At 41.5% G+C, this 18,668-nt stretch overlaps 1 protein-coding gene across 2 annotated transcripts in view; it reads right to left on the bottom strand.

Moving 5' to 3' along the window:
• The window catches only part of ARHGEF26 (Rho guanine nucleotide exchange factor 26), a 125,418-nt gene that overhangs the window by 56,454 nt on the left and 50,296 nt on the right, over window positions 1–18,668 (bottom strand). For both annotated transcript variants that reach the window (XM_044251639.1, XM_044251640.1), the window contains one exon: window positions 457–609. In XM_044251639.1, the coding sequence (XP_044107574.1) occupies window positions 457–609 (153 nt within the window). The remainder of the gene's footprint in view (window positions 1–456; window positions 610–18,668) is intronic.

Raw genomic sequence — 18,668 nt, 5'->3', positions numbered from 1 at the left:
AAGTACCCAGAAGGGGAAAATCAGCAATTCCTATTAAAAAAAAATTAATGGAGTTGTCACCTGAATGGAGGAAGATTAGAAGAGCAGAGAATCTGGATCCTAGCCACTAGTTCAACTCAAATACTCTCTTGGCCTCAGGCAAATTACTCAATGGCCAGTTAATGGCTTGGAAAACGGAAGTTTTAGAATAATGGTCACTCTGTGTCTTACAGCAATTTAAAACAACGACAAGGAAAACAGTAACAGAAGCCATAATTTCATAATTGCTTTAGAGAGAAAGTTGTCCACAGACTAGCTATTTCTATTCAAACACCCTCACCCTGAAAGCAGTACTGGGAAACAGCTTATCAGAAGGCATTTCTAAATACGATGTAGGAGATCAATTAATTTCAATCAATGTGACCTAATTAAAACAAGGTTAGGCTATTCACCGTAACGTTCAATAACATCTCTTACAACAATTTCTGTAGTGTGCGTTGCTGGTAGACTTCGTTTGTGCAGTACTTCACATATGGGTCAAATGTGGAGGCTGTGTGCTTTTCCACAATGTCACTTATGTCATCTATGAAGATGTTACTCTGATGTCTTGCTTCCAACTCTGTAAAGAATCTGGAAAAACAAAGAAAAGCATTTACATTTTCTTACATACACTTGAAGAAAATGAAAGACCATTCTCATGTAATGTTATTATACACAGGATTTGGAAGTACCAGGAGTACACAATACCAACTCGAAGAGATAACAAGAAAAAAACTATAAAGATTGTCTAAATTCAAATCTATCATATTAACATCTTATTATTTCAAGTGTTCAACTGAAAATACTGATAACAGGTACTTCTGTGCTATCAGATATATATATATATTTTTTAAAGATTTTATTTATTTATTTGACAGAGAGAAATCACAAGTAGATGGAGAGGCAGGCAGAGAGAGAGAGAGAGGGAAGCAGGCTCCCTGCTGAGCAGAGAGCCCGATGCAGGACTCGATGCCAGGACCCTGAGATCATGACCTGAGCCGAAGGCAGCGGCTTAACCCACTGAGCCACCCAGGCGCCCCTATCAGATATATTTTAGAATGTACAGATTTCACTCTTTTTCCAAGAATTTCCTAGATACTGGAGGGGGTGCAGTCATGTTCCATATTTGATTGTATTGAAAAGCCTATGAGCAAAATATCTAAATAAGTACTGAAAAAACAAGTCGGAGGGGCAACTGAGTGGCTCAGGCAGTTAAGTGTCCAACTGTTGATTTCGGTTCAGATCATGATCTCACAGTCTTGAGATAGAGTCCTGTGTCTGGCTCCATGCTACTGAGCATGGAGCCTGCTTAAGATTCTCTCTCTCTCGGGTGCCTGGGTGGCTCAGTGGGTTAAAGCCTCTGCCTTCGGCTCAGGTCATGATCCCAGGGTGCTGGGATCGAGCCCCGCATTGGGCTGTCTGCTCCGTGGGGAGCCTGCTTCCTCTTTGCTCTCTCTCTGCCTGCCTCTCTGCCTACTTGTGATCTCTATCGATCAAATAAATAAATAAAATCTTTAAATGAAAAAAAAAAGATTCTCTCTCTCCTTCTTCCCCCTCCTGCTTTTTTTTTTTTTAAAGATTTTATTTATTTATTTGACAGAGAGAGGTCACAAGTAGGCAGAGAGGCAGGCAGAGAGAGAGGAAGGGAAGCAGGCCCCCTGCTGAGCAGAGAGCCCGCTGCGGGACTCGATCCCAGGACCCTGAGATCATGACCTGAGCCGAAGGCAGCGGCTTAACCCACTGAGCCACCCAGGTGCCCCTCCCCTCTCCTGCTTAATCATGATCTCTCTCTCCCTCTCTCTCTCAAAAAAAGAAAAAAAAAAAGTCTGAAATAAACCTAATTCTGCATCCTTTCTCTGAAAATAATCATATTATTTTATATCTAATAATATGCTGATATTTAACTGTATTCAGAAATTATTAAGATCACATTTTAGAATTGCCAGATTTGGGGTATATTTATATCTATCTATCTGGTGTCCAGTCCAGTGAAAATTAAATTTCAGATAAATGAATTATTTTGTAGTACACGATATGTGCAAAAATAGTAAATGGGACGTCTTGAGCAAGCACTCTGTATTTTATCTAGCAACCCTGGAGGGCAGCCAATTTTAACAGAACATCAAAATCAGATAGATATTTGAAATAAGTTTCCACCCAGAGCATTGCTGCTCAAAATTGCAGTCCACAGACCAGGCATCTAAGAGCTTACTAGAAATGCAGAATCTCACCATCCCCCTAGTCCGAACCTGCATTTTATCAAGATCTTCAGATAATTCAAATACACAGTAAAAATTGAGATGAAACTCCCTAGATCACATTTACTGTCCATGTTTGGAGGGATAGGAAAATCTATTAGAAAGCACTTTTACCATGTGGCCAAAGCACCTTCCAAAAAAAGTGTAATGAAAGTGAAATTAACAGTGATTTCTAATTTTGACCTCTGGAATAGTCATACAAGAGAAATTTAGTTTTCTTTTTTAATTTTATTTTATTTTATTCTATTTTATTTTATTTATCTGAGAGCAAGAGAAAGAGAGCACATGAGGAAGAAGAGGGGCAGGGGGAGAAGCACACTCCCCACTGAGCAGGGAGCCCAAGGCAGGGTTCAATCCCAGCACCCTACCCCCATCATGACCTGAGCTGAAGGCAGAGGCTTAACTGAGGAAGCCACCCAGGCGCCCCATGAGAAATTTAGTTTTCAATAACCTTTTTAGCATTCATCACATCATCACTCCTAACTAGTTTGCTGGGTGGATTCCAAATACAAAACTCAAGGCTGACAGTGAATGAGACAACAGAAATTTACCCAAGATGAGTAACAGTAAATAGGAGCTAACATCTTCTCACGTTTACGTCTCAGTTATTTTCAAAAAATATCCTGGCACTCAGCAATAAAACAATCTAGATTTTAAGAGGTTTTGATTTCACATATTTACATGTACATTAAACACACTGCAGTATAAACTATTAGTTTGTCATCATTACCAATTTTATTTTTTAGCATTTCCATAGGATCTTAAAAGATGAAGAAATACACCTTAACTCCTAGAAAAGTAAAATTATTTATGCTTGGACAAAGTATAGAAAATTTTTTATTTCCTTTAAGGAGGATTTAGGGAAAATAATAAGTAGGACTCCTATCCATAGATTGTAATCGGCCTAATTATCCAAGCCCTTTGTTGAAAAGAGCAAAAGAAAAAACTTAAAGCACACTTGGCTGGGTTATTTGGCTTTCCTTCCAAAGGTATCAGGGTTAATATGCACAATTCCTAAATAGTCAGAAATACCAAATTATGTTCCAAAACAACTTCCTATCACTTTGTCAAGGCTAAGTATATTAACATTCACGTAAAATATCAAATGCTCTCCTAAAAGTTTCAGTAATTGCAAAAACAACCTACTCCAAACCTCTGTTTGCTAAAAGATATTTAAAAGCCATTTCTTAAGAGATATTTTCTATAAAGACGGGTTCCTGACTTCAAGAAATCCGTGTTATATTGTGAAGGTAAGGCCGATAAACATAGAGGATAAAGCGGGGGGTTTGAGGGGTAGGGAAGGAAAAAATGAAACAAGATGGGAAGGAGACAAACCATAAGAGACTCTTAATCTCACAAAACAAACTGAGGGTTGCTGGGGGGAGGGGGGTCAGGAGAGGGTGATGGGGTTATGGACACTGGGGAGGGCATGTGCTACGGTGAGTGCTGTGAAATGTGTAAGACTGATGATTAACAGACCTGTACCCCTGGGGCAAATAATACATTATATGTTAATAAAAATAATTTTAAAAAAAAGAAAGACAACATGTTTGCATACAACTACATGTTGGAACATATGTGCCTAAGGGTGGTGGTGTCAGTATCTTTTTTTAAATTACATGAACTAAGTATGTTTTTAATTGGGGTAAAATATATGTAACAAAATTTGCCATTTTAACCATTTTTAATTCAACAGCATTAATTATATTCGTAATGTTGTACAACTTTCACCACTATTCCCAAAATATTTTCATCACCTCCAACAGAAATGTTATACCCTTTATGTAATAATGCTCCATTTCTGTTCTCCTCAGCCACTAATCACTTCTTTTTGGTTGGGGGGGGCGGGGCTGAGAGGGAAGGGGATTGAGAATCCCAAGCAGGTTCCACAGCCAGTACGGAGCCCAACATGGGGCTCAATCGCACAACCCTGAGATCATGGCCTGAGCCGAAACCAAGTGTCAGACACAACCAACTGAGCCACCCAGGTGCCTTCTGACTACTTCTAATCTACTTTCTATCTCTATGAATTTGCCTACTCAAAATATCTCATATATGTGGAATCATAAGTTATTTGTGCCTTTTGTCTGGCTTATTACATTTACTGGGTAATGTTTTCTAGGTTAATCCATGCTGACATATATAACAGAACTTTATTCCTTTTATGGCTGAATAATACTCTATTGTGTATGTATATCATATTAAACTTATCCATTCATCAGCTAATGGACACTTAGGCTGTTTCTATCCTTTGGCCATTGTGAATAAATGATTCTGCTATGAACATTTGCACACAAGCATCCGTCTGAGTCCTTGTTTCCAAGTCTTTGGGGCCATATACCTAGAGGTGGAACTTTAACCTCACTGACTCTGCCAAAAATAGTATATACCCGGAAGTGATAGTATAATACCAAGAATCAGTACAGAAGAATATAAGCCAAGAAGAGATTATTTCATTAAGTGAAAGTTGAATAGAAAATGATCCTTTCCTTCCCAGCACACATAGATGAGTAGCCCATGGGAAGCATGGCACCCGTTAATTACAATACAAGACCTGTAACAGAGGCATCCAGTGAAAAGTCCAGAGGGCTGGTGACTGATAGAGAGGAAAGGTGTGAGGATGGCATTAGGGGGAGCAAAGGGGCAGGGGAAACAATGTAGCTACAGACACGAATCGGAAAATTGGCATTCAGTGGGGCTGAGGTGTTGACCACAGGAGGACCAAAGGCAGAGAATGAGGACTGAAAAGTAGGTCAGCGCCAGACTGCAAAGGCTTGACTGTGTGCTGAGGAGCTTGTCTTCATCTGTGGACAATGAGAACCACTAGAGGTGATGAAGACAATCAATTATTCGATCAGAGAATTCTGGGGGCAGAGAAGGGATGGAGTCCAAGTAGGGAGAGGACAGACCACAAGCAGGCCAACGAAACGGCTAATGTGCACATCGAGCCTGGCAGTGGGGCGGGGGTTGGGGGGAGATACAGAGTGGGGTAACAATTTGGAGGAAAAGTTCACAAAAACAACAACAACAAAAAATCATCAGATGGAAAGTCAAGAAGATGCTAGGGTTTCTATTCAAGATTTCCAACTGAGCAGCAAGGTGGTCCATTGATCACAAAGATAGGGATTTAGGAGTGAGGGAATGTGAGAAGGAACGGTTTAATTTTGCCTTGGACACATCAAAAGGACAGCTAAAAATACATGTCTGTGAGAATTCAGAGCCACAGGAGTTCTATCTAGGTAGTACGTGGTCAGGATTAGTTCACTTTTAACTGGCTTTCATATAAATGCAAAATATTTTTTCATTATTTTAACTCCATGTGTCTTTCAGGAAAACGTTCAAAGAAAACTGAAAAAATAAGAAACCATTCATAAGGTCATTACCATGTAAATCTAAGAAATGAATGTTTCAGAGGCAAATATCCCTTACCGTTTCTTGTCTTTAACTAACTATTATAGTCTGAAGGAATGCAACTACATAACCAAGAACAACAGTAAGTTGGCTTTTCCCAATGAAAAGGAAAATTCATTTATCACAGTAAAAGCCTTGCCAAAGTACAAGATTAAAAACAAAGCACTAATGAAATATGTGTTTATGCTACTTACTTCAGTATAATATAAACCAAGCCACCCATCTTTTATTTTGACATTAGCATAATTAAGACATAATTTAAAGCTTCCTATGTGAAATTATCTACTGGTTATTTTGGCAAATTTGCATATTTTACTAAGTGAGCTGAGCTACAAAAAGACCAAAAAAGTTATTACTGAAGAATGGGATATTATTTCAATAACTAAAGATGCTGGAGATCCAAATCAAACCTGAGTAACAGCATTCTGGTTCCTCAATGAAATTTAAATGAGTTCGTGAAGTAATTTGGCTTATTTGAAGGACAACATTTTAATGGAAATATATTTCAGTACTGTGAATGTTTGTTTTTTTTTTCTGGGACAATACCTTCATTATTTCATTTCTGTAGCATTACCAAGATGATCATGTTTTATAAAAAATGTTACACAATCTTTCGCTCTTTTTTTTTTTCTCCCCAAAATTCTATTCTCATCATTAAAGTCTAGATTTTGAGAAACCTCTAAGGTACCAGAAGAGGCTTCCTGGAAACAGTGCCTCCTAACCAAAAACCCAAGTTAGCCCTTTTTGACTGTTGACTCAAGGGCACAGCACTATCACGCCCATGTTTCAGATGATTGCGACCTGCCCATGTAGCTCCCCAGTTGTGCAGAGAATGGTCAGACCCCCAAGGACACCACGGTGGCGTCTCAGGAGTTGGAACTTCAAGATGACTTAAAGCAAGTCTATGGTAGAAAAGCTTAATTATAGCCTGTATTCTTTTTCCTCTAAGACTTCCTAGACTTCCTTCTAAGACTTCTTTGCATACTCTCAAGGCTTTTTGTGGCTGCTTTAGCAAGTGATGGTCTTAAATGCAGAACTGCATTGTGGGGTAAAAACAAAGTCACCAATGAGGCAGCTGTTTCTGATATAATCGGCACATGTCCTTTTGTTAGTTTCCCCGTCTTCCATCTGTAATGGGTAGAAAAGACACATATTTGAGCTATGCATATACCCAATACCTTACTAACAGCCATCATTAAGAATTAAGAATTAAGCTCATTGACACTGTGACTGACATGTCAGACGGGAGTATTCCTGATAGCTCTTGAGGACTGTAGGGTAAATCTACCAATATATAGAGGAATTAAACAGAAAACAAATGTGATTCAATCGGTTAACCAGCGAAATCTCCTCACATGTGTCTAGCTTAAGGCTGCGGTAGACATCAAGGAGCAAACAGTCGATACGTATGATTACCAAGCCCAGTGCTACATGCTTGCCATATACCGCCTCATTTTAAATTTAGTCTTCAAGCCTACTTCCTGAGATGACTATTAGACCCATTTTAGAGATGACAAAACCAAGGCTAAGAGAGCTTAAGTCAAAACTCAAAACATCTGAGCCTCCATCTGAACCAGAGTCATGGCTTTCCTGAGTCCAGCTCAAACCGCCCCTACCGCTTCTGCACACAGATGCCCACTGAGCTTGCCCCTGAGCACCGCCCATCCTTCAGTCTAGACAGCCAGCAAAAAGACTTACAGCTGGAGCTGAGAAAGCACCAAAGTATTTTCCAAGAAGACCAGCTGTTGAATCATCTCAGCACATAAATCGCACACATCAGCGTAGTCAGGACTTCCCCCACCCCTGTGGATTTATGCTGTGGCCAGATCCACAGGACAGCAGAAGAGCTCTGGGCCACCCCAGGGGCAGCCTCCAGGAGAGACCACCAGGAAGGCCACAGCTAGTGATGTGTTCTGGTCCTGCCTGGAGCACCAGAAGCAAACACTGGTTTACAGGTGCCCTGCAAAACTCAGAGTCATTCATTTCTTGCCCCCCTGTGCCCAGCTGCCCTCCACTTTCCCTACCAAACCCTGGCTCAATCTTTCAAGTCTCGGATTAAATTCCATCTCCTTCAAAAAGCTTTCCCTGGCCCTCTGGGCTGGGTCATTCCACGTCTTTATAAATACCTACTTCTCCTTTGGTATCCCTACTATCATCGTAACTAATTATATTATGATTGTGTTTATGTTTGTCTCTCTTAGCAAGGTCTAGAGGACAGGGACCATGTGTTCTTTGTTCAAGTACTGACCCTAACCATTGTATGACCAAAACACCTGGCCACAGTACCTGAAACATATTAATCAAATATGTGATGTGACAAATCAAATTTGTGTTTGAAATAGAAAATTAAAGATAAAACATGTTCAAGTAATTTTGTTTTATGGGTCTTTTACCAAACATGTAACACCCACAAATTGGTCAGTCTCTACTTTGCTTTACTCACTGATATATCAAGTGAACGAGTATTTTTTTTTTTTTAAAACTAACGACTGGGTTCCTAGAATGATGCCAGGTACAGTGAGGGTCACCAGCTGATGAAGACACACATGCCTTTTACCGTCCTGTCAAGTAGGGTCACCAAAATGAGACCGGGCGCAGTCCAAGTCTGTTCAGTGCCAGCCACACTCTAAAAAACCTGCCGGACCAGCGCCTCCCCCTACCCAATTTAGAGAGGATTCTAGTTGGTCTAAGAAGCACTCCGCACTCTAGCGGGAGAAGCTCAGAAAGTAGGGATCTGGTTATAATCACCGCTGTCCTGTGCCCTTCCTGGAATGGCATGCTTTCAAGGTACTTTTCCTTCATTAATATCTATCTGCCCAGAAAGCAAACTCAAATCATTCTTGGACTCCAACCTCACTTGAATAAGCTGTCAATCGAAACAGCTGCAGTCTCCCACCAGAGAGGGTCATATTCACTTGGGCTGGAGACATGCAACATACCAGGCAGGTTTCACATGTCTAAGTTGCTGTTATATAATAAAATATCTCCACTAAACAAAGAAATATTCCAGATAAGTAGCAGCAAACTATGTGCTGCTGGAAACACTTTCCTAACAGAGCACCAACAGAACATTCTGTACTCTACCAAAAATGAATTTATATTCTGCTGTAGATAAGTGAGACCTGGGGCTTGTTCGGGGCTTTGCGTTGGTGGTTGTGTCAACACTAAAAGATAGGCATTGATTTCTTTTACGACTGCACTGGACTGGGGACAGCAGTGCAGGACAAGAGTACGACCACAGACCCATGGTAGGCATCACCAACCAACTGTGGCCCTCTCCCCAGAGGCAGAGTCTGCACTCCAAGCAGACATTTGAGATCAGTCAAAATCGATGAATAAGATGAAGTTCACCTATGAATGCTTCCCCAGACTGGCAATCATGGAAAATATGTTAATTTGACAAAAACAGAGGCTGTTGTTTCTCAGTCAGACTCCCCTACATCCTGATCTGGTCAAGGTCTCAGGCTGTTTCTTCCTCAGCAGGTGATGTATCTTGCCCTGTTCTATTTAGCCTTTCCTTCTGAAATTTTCTCTCTGAATGGGTAAGGGATAAGGGTTGAAATTAAGAGTGGAAGGGAATGTGAGATGAAAAAAATCCTAAACAAAAATGTTCTGGGAGCCCTAACTCCCATTCTGATACCTCCTGCTGGATCCTTAAAATCTCCAGGATGGTCTTTGTCAAGAGATGCTTATCATCTTATGAAAACATCTAAGATCGGCCTAGGAATAGGACAGAAGGTCCTATGAAAGGTGAAAGAAACTAAGGGGTTTCTTACCCTAGATACCACACAACACAGAGCTTGCTTGGGTTTAAATCCTGCTCCCCTGCGTTCCTTCAGCTCAAGGCACATAGCAAATCCCAAAAAAAGGAGGGTGGAGCTGGGGACCAGGGAAGAGAAAGGCAAAGAGAGACTAGGGAGCTAAGTGGCCCCAAGCCCCTCTATGTCCCCTAAGTCTCCCCTTTAATTAGTTCTTCCTCTCACTGGCAATGTACATACTCAAAGGAAAAGAAGCAGGACCACACCAAGACAGGAAAACAGTGTTTTAAAAGTTCCTGCATTTTTAATGTCATTAGACTATTTTCACTTAAAAATGAGAATTTAAAGTAGTTATCATCTGAATCTTCACAAAAATATATTGGAGGAAAAGGGGCTTGTTCCCATGGTAACTGAGTGCATGCTAGATTCTCGTGTAGATTCTCGTGTTTCGGTGCTACTCCCGTGCATTCATCCCTATTGTACTTCTCCCAGAATGAGGGTCACATGCTAATGAAGGAGAGAAAGCATCAGCCAGTACTCTTACCCAAAGGTCCTTAGAAGAGACGAATGCTGCTGTATGAATGGGCCTGTGATGTCCTGACTTATTATGGACTGATTTACAGTTTTTAATTTTTGTTTTATTTGAACACAACTGTTAATTTCCACACAACGGAAAATCACCCCCCAATTTTATATATGGCCATGCGGATGGAGATCAAGTATGCCTGGCTCACCACTGAATCTGCAGGAACCTAGCAAAGAATAAGCACTCAATAAATGTGCCAGATGAATCAATACTAGATGCCTACCCTTCCCCCTTTGTTAAAGTGCCACCTTCTAAGGAGAGCAACAGCCTGTGACAATATGAAGCAAGTACCCACCAGGTGTGCTTTAATAACTACATTAAACTACCAGGGTGCTCGTGGCATGGGTGGGTTGGGGTGAGGTGGCTCCAAACAGCTTTGCAGGTCAGCAAATATTGCATGGCGCATGCGTGTTTATGCTTTATACACAGCATCTAAGATCCTGGGCTTGTAACTTCAGGGGTAATTCCTCTAATCCACGGCCTGGCAAAAATCCTTTGAAAACTCACAACCTAGGCAAGATTTATGACTTCTGAGGGACCGTTTCCTTTTATTAGATGACAGTTACATAACCAATTCTGTGACCCCTTTACCATGGCCACCTGGAAGAATATTACTGTGTTTAACCCTTGCTCCTAGTAAAGCCAGCAGGAGAGGTACCTGAGCACATGGGCTCTCCTCGTCACTACCCGGTCTTCTGTTTCCCACTTAAACGGCCACACTCATTTCCACTCAAACATGTCCTTTACTGTAAGTTGCCTTGGGCCTTTTGTGGATGCAGTTGGGAATATAAATTACCAATTTATAAACAAACCGGGAAAACGTGGATTTCTGGTGGCTGCTGGGAAATAGCACCGAGAATAAATTTATAGAATACTGGAACAAAATCAAGTAAAACAAAACAGTCTTCGTGCTGAAGCCCCCTTTCCTATTGTGGGTTGGTCATTCTGGAATAAAACCAGCACACAAAAGAACACATTTCTCTTTAGGCACTATTTCCAGATCCTTTTAGGTGGTGCCCACAGTATTTCAATCAGAATTCAATCTGCAAAGAAGAACATTTAAAGTAAACCCCACATCTCTGCATCTCTGCTTTTCTTTATTAACCATGCCCCCAAAAGTTGTCCTCCTCAAGTAAGAGATACTTCCTATGGCTCCCATCAATTTCATCAAAAAGAAAAACAATTAAGGCACAATTTAGAAAAAGAAACATGCTGCTTGTCTCTACAAGGGAAATAGAATTTCATATCCTCTCTGACATTTTTCAAACCTGTTCCAGTTTATGCAGCAGCTGGCTCCAGTCCCCACCCCCACCCCCTTCCCACAGCCCTCTCCAACTTTCATCAAGGACTTTTAAAATGCTTTCCTTTTAGATGGTATTAGCACTGGTTAGCAAAATATCCAAAGAACAGGATCTATGGGATAAACAAATTGTCATCCCGGCTGTAAGTCGATTTTAGATCATGATAAATCTGTTTCTTCATTTACTAAAACAAAACAACAACTGAATGGAGAAGACGGGGTCAATCTTCAGTCCTGCCACACACAGTCATCAGCCCCAGAAAGACCACCAGCAACACAGCAAAGAGGGAAGCATTCTGGGGTGGGGAGGAGGGGGGAGGGGGGAGGGAAAAGGGAGGGGCCAAACGGAGGGGAGCTTGAAGGAACAAAAAGAGGGATAGTGAGATCATTAGCCTCCAAATCACCATCTCAATACCAAAGACCTGGGTTCCCGCTTTTTCTCGGTATTGGGAAACTATGATCTCTTATCTCACGAGTAAACTCTGTTAGACAGTAATAGCTGTAGATGAGTACACTTCCAGATAAAGTCAATTTCACACATACTGTAACAAGGCTAAGTGTGTACCATCACAATGCACCTCTGGAACACGTGTGCAGGCTCAGGAGCCAAATGGCCAAGATTCAAATGCCGGTTCTCTCTTTTATTAGTGGTATAACCTCAGGCAACTTGCCCAACATCAGTAAGTCCCATTTCCTCATTTGTAAAATGGGAATAATAATGGTATGACCTCATGCAGGTTCTCATGATGACTGAATGAATTAAAACATGTTAAGTGGTTACAACATGGTCTGGCACATGGTACACGTTCATTAACATTAATTATCATTTAAAGTGCGACAAATGCCTTTCCCTCCAATAGGAATGCCTAGAACTCACAGATCTTTTAAATAATGTCATTAAGCGGTCTTGCTTTTCCAGTCCACTCTGTTCAAGGACAATAAGCCCAGCTCCTATATTTCCATCAATTAAGTCTGGGTGGGTGGGCAGGAATAATCTAATCCTGCCATCCACCAAAAAGGCCCAAAATCACAGGTATGCATGTTCTCAATAACTTAAAAAAAAATGTAATAGGTATTTAGCAATGACAAAATTAGAGGAGGATCTAATCGGTCCTTTTGAGGTCCTACTATGCTTTGGTACCTTTTCCGTGAGTTATAAAGGGGAAAGCAACAAACCAGGGCAAACTAACCATTTTCTACTGAGAAACTTACTTTACACTGTAAGAAATCATGACACAATTAAGAGGCTTTAAGCTAGGCAAGGCACAGGCATACTTGGCAAAAACACAAAAGGCACTGTGTTTCTGTGTAGGGCGCCCTGTGGCAGGCTGAATCATGGTCCCCGAAGACGTCCATGTCCCTTTCCATGCTAAAATGACTTTGCAGATGTGATTAAGGCTCTTGAAATGGGAAGTCATCCTAGCTTATCCAGGCCCAGTGCAATGATAAGGGTCCCTCTAAGCAGAAGATAGGAAGATTAGGATCAGATCGAAGAGGTAAGGACGGAAGCAGAAGTCCGAAAGAAAAGAAAACACGATGCAGTTGGCTTTAGAGATGGAAGAGAGGGCCCAATCTCTGTTCCTACTCCAATATCTAATATCCAATATCTGTTTGAAGGCCCCTCTATTACTCACAGGCCTGACTTTGGAGCTTCATCACTTCCAGAAAGTAGAAGGTGCGAGATCCAGCTCCCTCTCCTACTCATTCATTAACTATTCACTGAACACCTATTATGTGCCAGGCTCTACTTTAGAACCACAGAACACACAGCCCAGGGTAATTCCAACAAAAATCCCCTAGCTCCGAGGGAGGTGAGCTCTCCCTGCTCTAGTCCTTCTGGGCCTACTGGAGAACTGTTCAAGCAAGTAGTAGCAGCACTGATGAAGAACAGAACAAAACACTTTCTCTTCTAAATCCCCCAAAAGACACTTCAAAAGGTAAGAGCTTTGGATTAGGTAACTGCCAGAAAGGAGGAGGGAGATGGGCAAGTGAGAGAATGAATGGTATGAGCAAAGATGGGAACTTGGCAGTCCGTGCCCAGGGACGGTGGTGGTGGACCCCAGGGTTTGCAAATGGTAGACTTTTAAAGGAGTCCATGATGCAAAGGAGTTTTGGAACCACTGGCTTTGTACAATGAAAACAGCTGACACAGAAAGATTACACATTACATTAGGTGAGAGAAGCCAGTCACAAAAGACCACATATTATATGATTCTTTCAATAGGGAGTGTCCAGAAGAGTCAGATCCATAGGAACAGAAAGTGATCAACACCTGTCTAGAGATGCGGAAGTCTGAGGGAAAATGGGCGGTGGGAGCTAGCAGATACAGCCTTTCTTTCTGAGGTGATGAAAATGTCGCAAGATGGACTATGGTGATCTTTGTTCAGCCTGTGAATGTACTGAAAACTGCCAAATTACACAACTCAAATAGATCATTTGTATGGTATGTGAATTGTTCTCTCAATAAAGCTCTTTAATCAAAGGGGCAACAGCTGGGAAATGGACAGAAGGGGTAAAAGCTGGTGTCCATTAATTTCATTTATGTCTAAAGCACTGTCTTTTCCTACTTTCCCAGAGAGTGATTCTGTATGTGTTTGGTCTCTTTTCAAGTGACTCTTCTGAAAAGTTCCGGGATTTAAACAACATAAGTGAGCTGTCCTGGTTGAGGTGGGTCTGGACGCCCAGAGTCCAGTTGTTTGGTTTCCCTGACACCCAAACTGGCCAAGCCTAACGTGCCTTCAAGGAATTCCAGACCTCATGGAACACAATCTGAAACCACTCCACAGATCCAAAGGGCTGAGAGAGGTGGGAATGTTAAGCATCTCTGTAGGGTCACTGAGAGGGAACCTAGCCAAAATCTCTCCAGCCACACCAGGCAGTTGGACACAGTATATCCACAGTATGTCCACTCCAAAGCAGTCCTGCCCCACTTGCACAGGCCTTTGACCCAAGTAACAACTGTTAGCCTTCTGTTCCCTCACCAGACAAGACTCCCCAGTGAGAGTGGATAATGGTTTCATTTATAAAAAACAAAGAAAGGTTTGCTTTTACACCCTCCTGTAAGACTTTCAGAGAGGTCCAGTGATGGCGTTTCATCCAGAAGAGTCCAAATGTTCCAAAAATTTTACCTAGCATTTGACCACGACCAAGATACTTACTCTCTTTAATAATGCTAAATTGAGGATTACAAGGCACATTATCTATTCCTTTAGAGAAATGTCTATAGTATGTGCACGTGTTAAATCTACATATGCTGCTGCCAGGCAGTAATTTATAAACTGTGAGCAGTCACATTTCACCAGTGTTTGTGTTCTCTTTTATGGATACACCCCCTCCTCTTATTTCCCTACCACAATGCTGGCCCCAAAACACACTTCTGCAATGGTATTTTCCTCTTCATGATACCTCCGTACCTCCCCTCCCCTCTTTTTTCCCCAGCTTCAATCCACTTTTAAGAACCTACCAAAATTCCTTCTAAAAACTCTGGTCCCATCATCTCCTTCTAAACCACTGATGGGACCCAGCTGTCCAAACCAGATTTCTAACGGTTGGCTTCTAACCATACAACTCCCTCTAAGAACAGCCATGGATGCATACCTCTTCTTGGTTCCTTCCCAAACAGCTCTCTGAGCCACTCTACAAAGCCAGCCTACATGCCTGCACCCACCTACATACTGTAGAAGGACAAGGTCACTGCAAAATTTTCTTGCATCGCTTGCTAAGAATGTTCACCCAAGATCACCACAACTAGGTCATTCGCCAGCATACCCAATGGCTGGACCAGAGCAAGCTAACCCCTTACAGTTTGTAGGGAGTCTGTCATCCTCTAGCATTCTTTCCTTTTTATTGACATCTTAATAGCTATAGTGGAAACTCCTGCATAAAGCTTAATCTGGATTTCAGCCAATATACGCATATACTTGCATTTGGTCACTCATCCATCAAAGAGGAGCACCCAACCATACCTCCATCCTTCCTGCCTGCCACAGAAGCAGAGCCGGCTCTCAGCTAGTTGTAGGAATTTGAGAAAAAAGCTAAAGAAACTGCCTCTTTGTAGTCTACTCAAGGGAAAGCTGCACTGTGATCCCTTTGTAGGGTGATGGTCTCTACTCCAAAGGAATACAAGAGGCTACCCCCATGGGAGGGATGGGGTGTGCTACTGGAGAACTGGAGAGCAGGACATCAGGACCAGGTCCTGTTGCAGCAAGCGACCCACCACACAAGCTGTCAGCAGCTTCTCTAGTTTCTGTAATGCATCAGAAAATGAAGATGCCTTGGCACCTGTGCTAAAGAAGCCAACGTCAATTTCAACTACAGAATTACCATCTGCTATTACACCTTCTAGTGATAGCTTAACTAAACCTTCTAGTTAAGTGCTTCACAGTTTCCAAGTGGTCTTATTCTTTCCATTAAGCTGTTGTACCTTTTCTAGGGGCCTTCCTTAGAATTCATCATAGCTATGCAAAATAATTACCCACTGGCTTCTTTCTAAAACAAAACTAAACAAAACATACAGTAGAAAAAAAATTACTTTTGGCAAACTAAAAAACCACCTTTTGGCTATAGAACATTGTTCCATGAGAAGTGGTCTCTGAAACAAAAAAATCATTTGGAGGTTTTATTATTATTATCAACGGGAAATATGTTAAATATCCAATGACGAATTTACTGTTATCTCAAGAAATTTTATTTTTTTAAAGATTATTTATTTATTTATTTATTTGACAGAGAGAGAGATCACAAGTAGGCAAGAGAGGCAGGCAGAGGGGAAGGGGGAAGCAGGCTCCCTGCTGAGCAGAGAGCCCGATGCCAGGCTCCATACCAGGACCCCAAGATTATGACCTGAGCCGAAGGCAGAGGTTTAACCATTCAGCCACCCAGGCAGCCCTATCTCTAGGAACTTTAAATGAACTCAAGACTTCTGAAAAATATAATTTCATGAAGGCTTTTCTTTTACAAATGTTCAGGTTTCTGTATATTAATTCCTTAAGTATTTCTGTTCTTGTTTAAGGTCAGCTTGAAGATAAAAGAAAAAAAGCAAAGTATTCTATTGCCTGGGAAAGTTAACAGGCATATGAATGAATGCTTGTCCTCCCTCTCCAACAGGCAACATAACCTTAGGATCCACAGTTTCCCTACCCCAAGCTCTATGTGCTGAGCCAAGTCAGACTCAAATGGTTTAAGTGTAGCTGCAGGTGCAAGAACAGGGGTCAAAAAATCTAACCATCACCTTTTCTAATGACCTTTAAAACAAGGTGAAAGGGATGTCATCACAGTTACTTAGATTTTCAGAACCGGAACTTTACCCTCTCCTCTCTGATAATGGTAGTAAAATTCAATTCTTGGAAAAATAGAGGCTGAGAGCACCCTAGGTAGGAGACCCTTCACCAGTAGGTCGTGACTTGCATGCCGTGGGTATCTACACTACATCTTGGACCTCCAGTGTTTCAACACAACAGGTCCCATTACCCTTCCTCCCTGGGCTTATACAAGGTCCACAAGACTCAACTATGTGTGTGTGTGTGTGTGTATGTCTGTATACACATTTCCCTATTCTTTAAAAAGAAAGGCAAGGGGCGCCTGGGTGGCTCAGTGGATTAAGCCGCTGCCTTTGGCTCAGGTCATGATCTCAGTGTCCTGGGATCGAGCCCCACATCGGGCTCTTTGCTTGGCGGGAGCCTGCTTCTCTCTCTCTCTCTCTGCCTGACTCACCACCTGCTTGTGATCTCTCTCTCTCTGTCAAATAAATAAATAAAATCTTTAAAAAATAAAAAAAAAATAAAAAGAAAGGCAATGCACACTGTGTTTACTTCTAAGTTAATACCATTAAAAAAGGCAAGTCTACCCGATCGTTCTATTATCAAAAATTTGACAAAGTTGTATTATTTCAAGTGCCCATCGAATTGTAACAGTCTGAAAAATCACAATAAGCATGGGCTATTGAAAATTATACAAGTGTGTTTTCTTAATGCCTCAAATTACATACTACTAGACAGAAACGTACTTGAAATTCTTTATGCTTAATCTCCCTAAGTCCTGAGGACAGCATGTACCCTAATACACTGAAACATATTTCCCTTTCCTCTGTCCTCCAGTGCTGCTAAATTTATGAAGAAGGTCTCTGGGGAACGCCAAGAGTGTGACTTTATGCATGGGCACAAGGTCAAATGATTTTATCAGGCTAATTTAAATGAACAAAATGTGCATCAGAGCTCTCAGACGGGTGGCCGATGGGTTGAAGCTGTCCTACACATGTGTATTTAAAAAACCAGAATTAGCTCCCAATATTTAAAAATCAAAAGACTGCACCTACACATCCAGATTTCACACTCTCCTCGAAATACCAGATCACAACACTGAGCTCAAATTCCCACAGCAGTCCCAGTGGCTGTCGACAGTGACTCCATCACTACGGAGAACCATCTCATACCCATCCTGCTGTATTCAGCCATGCCATCTGGCTGCCAAGGCAGGGAGTTGAATTTTCCGCTTGTCGAGAGGGCTCCAGAATCAGATTCTGGTCTGATTTCTGGCTTATCACTTAGTACCTGAGCACTTACCACTCTGGCAATTTACTTAAACTCTCTATCACCTGCTAAAAAGGATATAATACTATCTGCCACACAGAGTGTCCCAAGGATAACTTAACACAAAATAGAGAAAGGACTCAGCACAGCAGCACCTGGCACATGGGACGGAATAACCGGTGGTTAGTGTTATCATCACCAAATGACAAAGCATCCAAAGGATACTTGAGAAGTTGCTAATTTCCATCCAGGTCAAAAAGGTTTCTGATATCACCATTTCTAGAGCCTCAAATTTATGGGTGATTAGAAGCTAAGTTTTTAGGGACTTATTGTCAGGAAACTGCAAGGGCCACATATGTAGAAAAATATAAAAACCTCTGCAAGCTCTGGTTTTCTTTCAGTTCCTAAGAAAAGCAATATACTGTTCATCAGAAATAGTTCTATAGGGGGCACCTGGGAGGCTCAGTCAGTTAAGAATCTGCCTTCAGCTCCGGTCATGATCCCAGCATTCTCAGGTCAAGAGGCATCCTATGACAGAGCCCACATGAGGCTCCCTTTTAAGCTCCCTGAGTCTCCCTCTGCCCCTCCCCCACTCATCGTCTCCCACCCTCTCTCTCTCTCTCAAATAAATAAAATCTTAAACATTTTATACATCTATGGATTGTTCCCTATAGCTGAAAGTTTCTCCTAGTAACATAAAAGAAAGAAATCAAGCTTTTATTAACCCTTAAAATATTATTTAAACTGTGAGGAAGAATTAATTCCTGCAATTAGCATCAAATTTTAATAAATATATGGTTATAAAATGTT

Source organism: Neovison vison, chromosome 6 (assembly GCF_020171115.1).
Source record: "Neovison vison isolate M4711 chromosome 6, ASM_NN_V1, whole genome shotgun sequence".
NCBI lineage: Eukaryota > Metazoa > Chordata > Mammalia > Carnivora > Mustelidae > Neogale > Neogale vison.
Note: the sequence above shows the minus strand (reverse complement) of the source record. Positions and strands in the feature narration are given on the sequence as shown.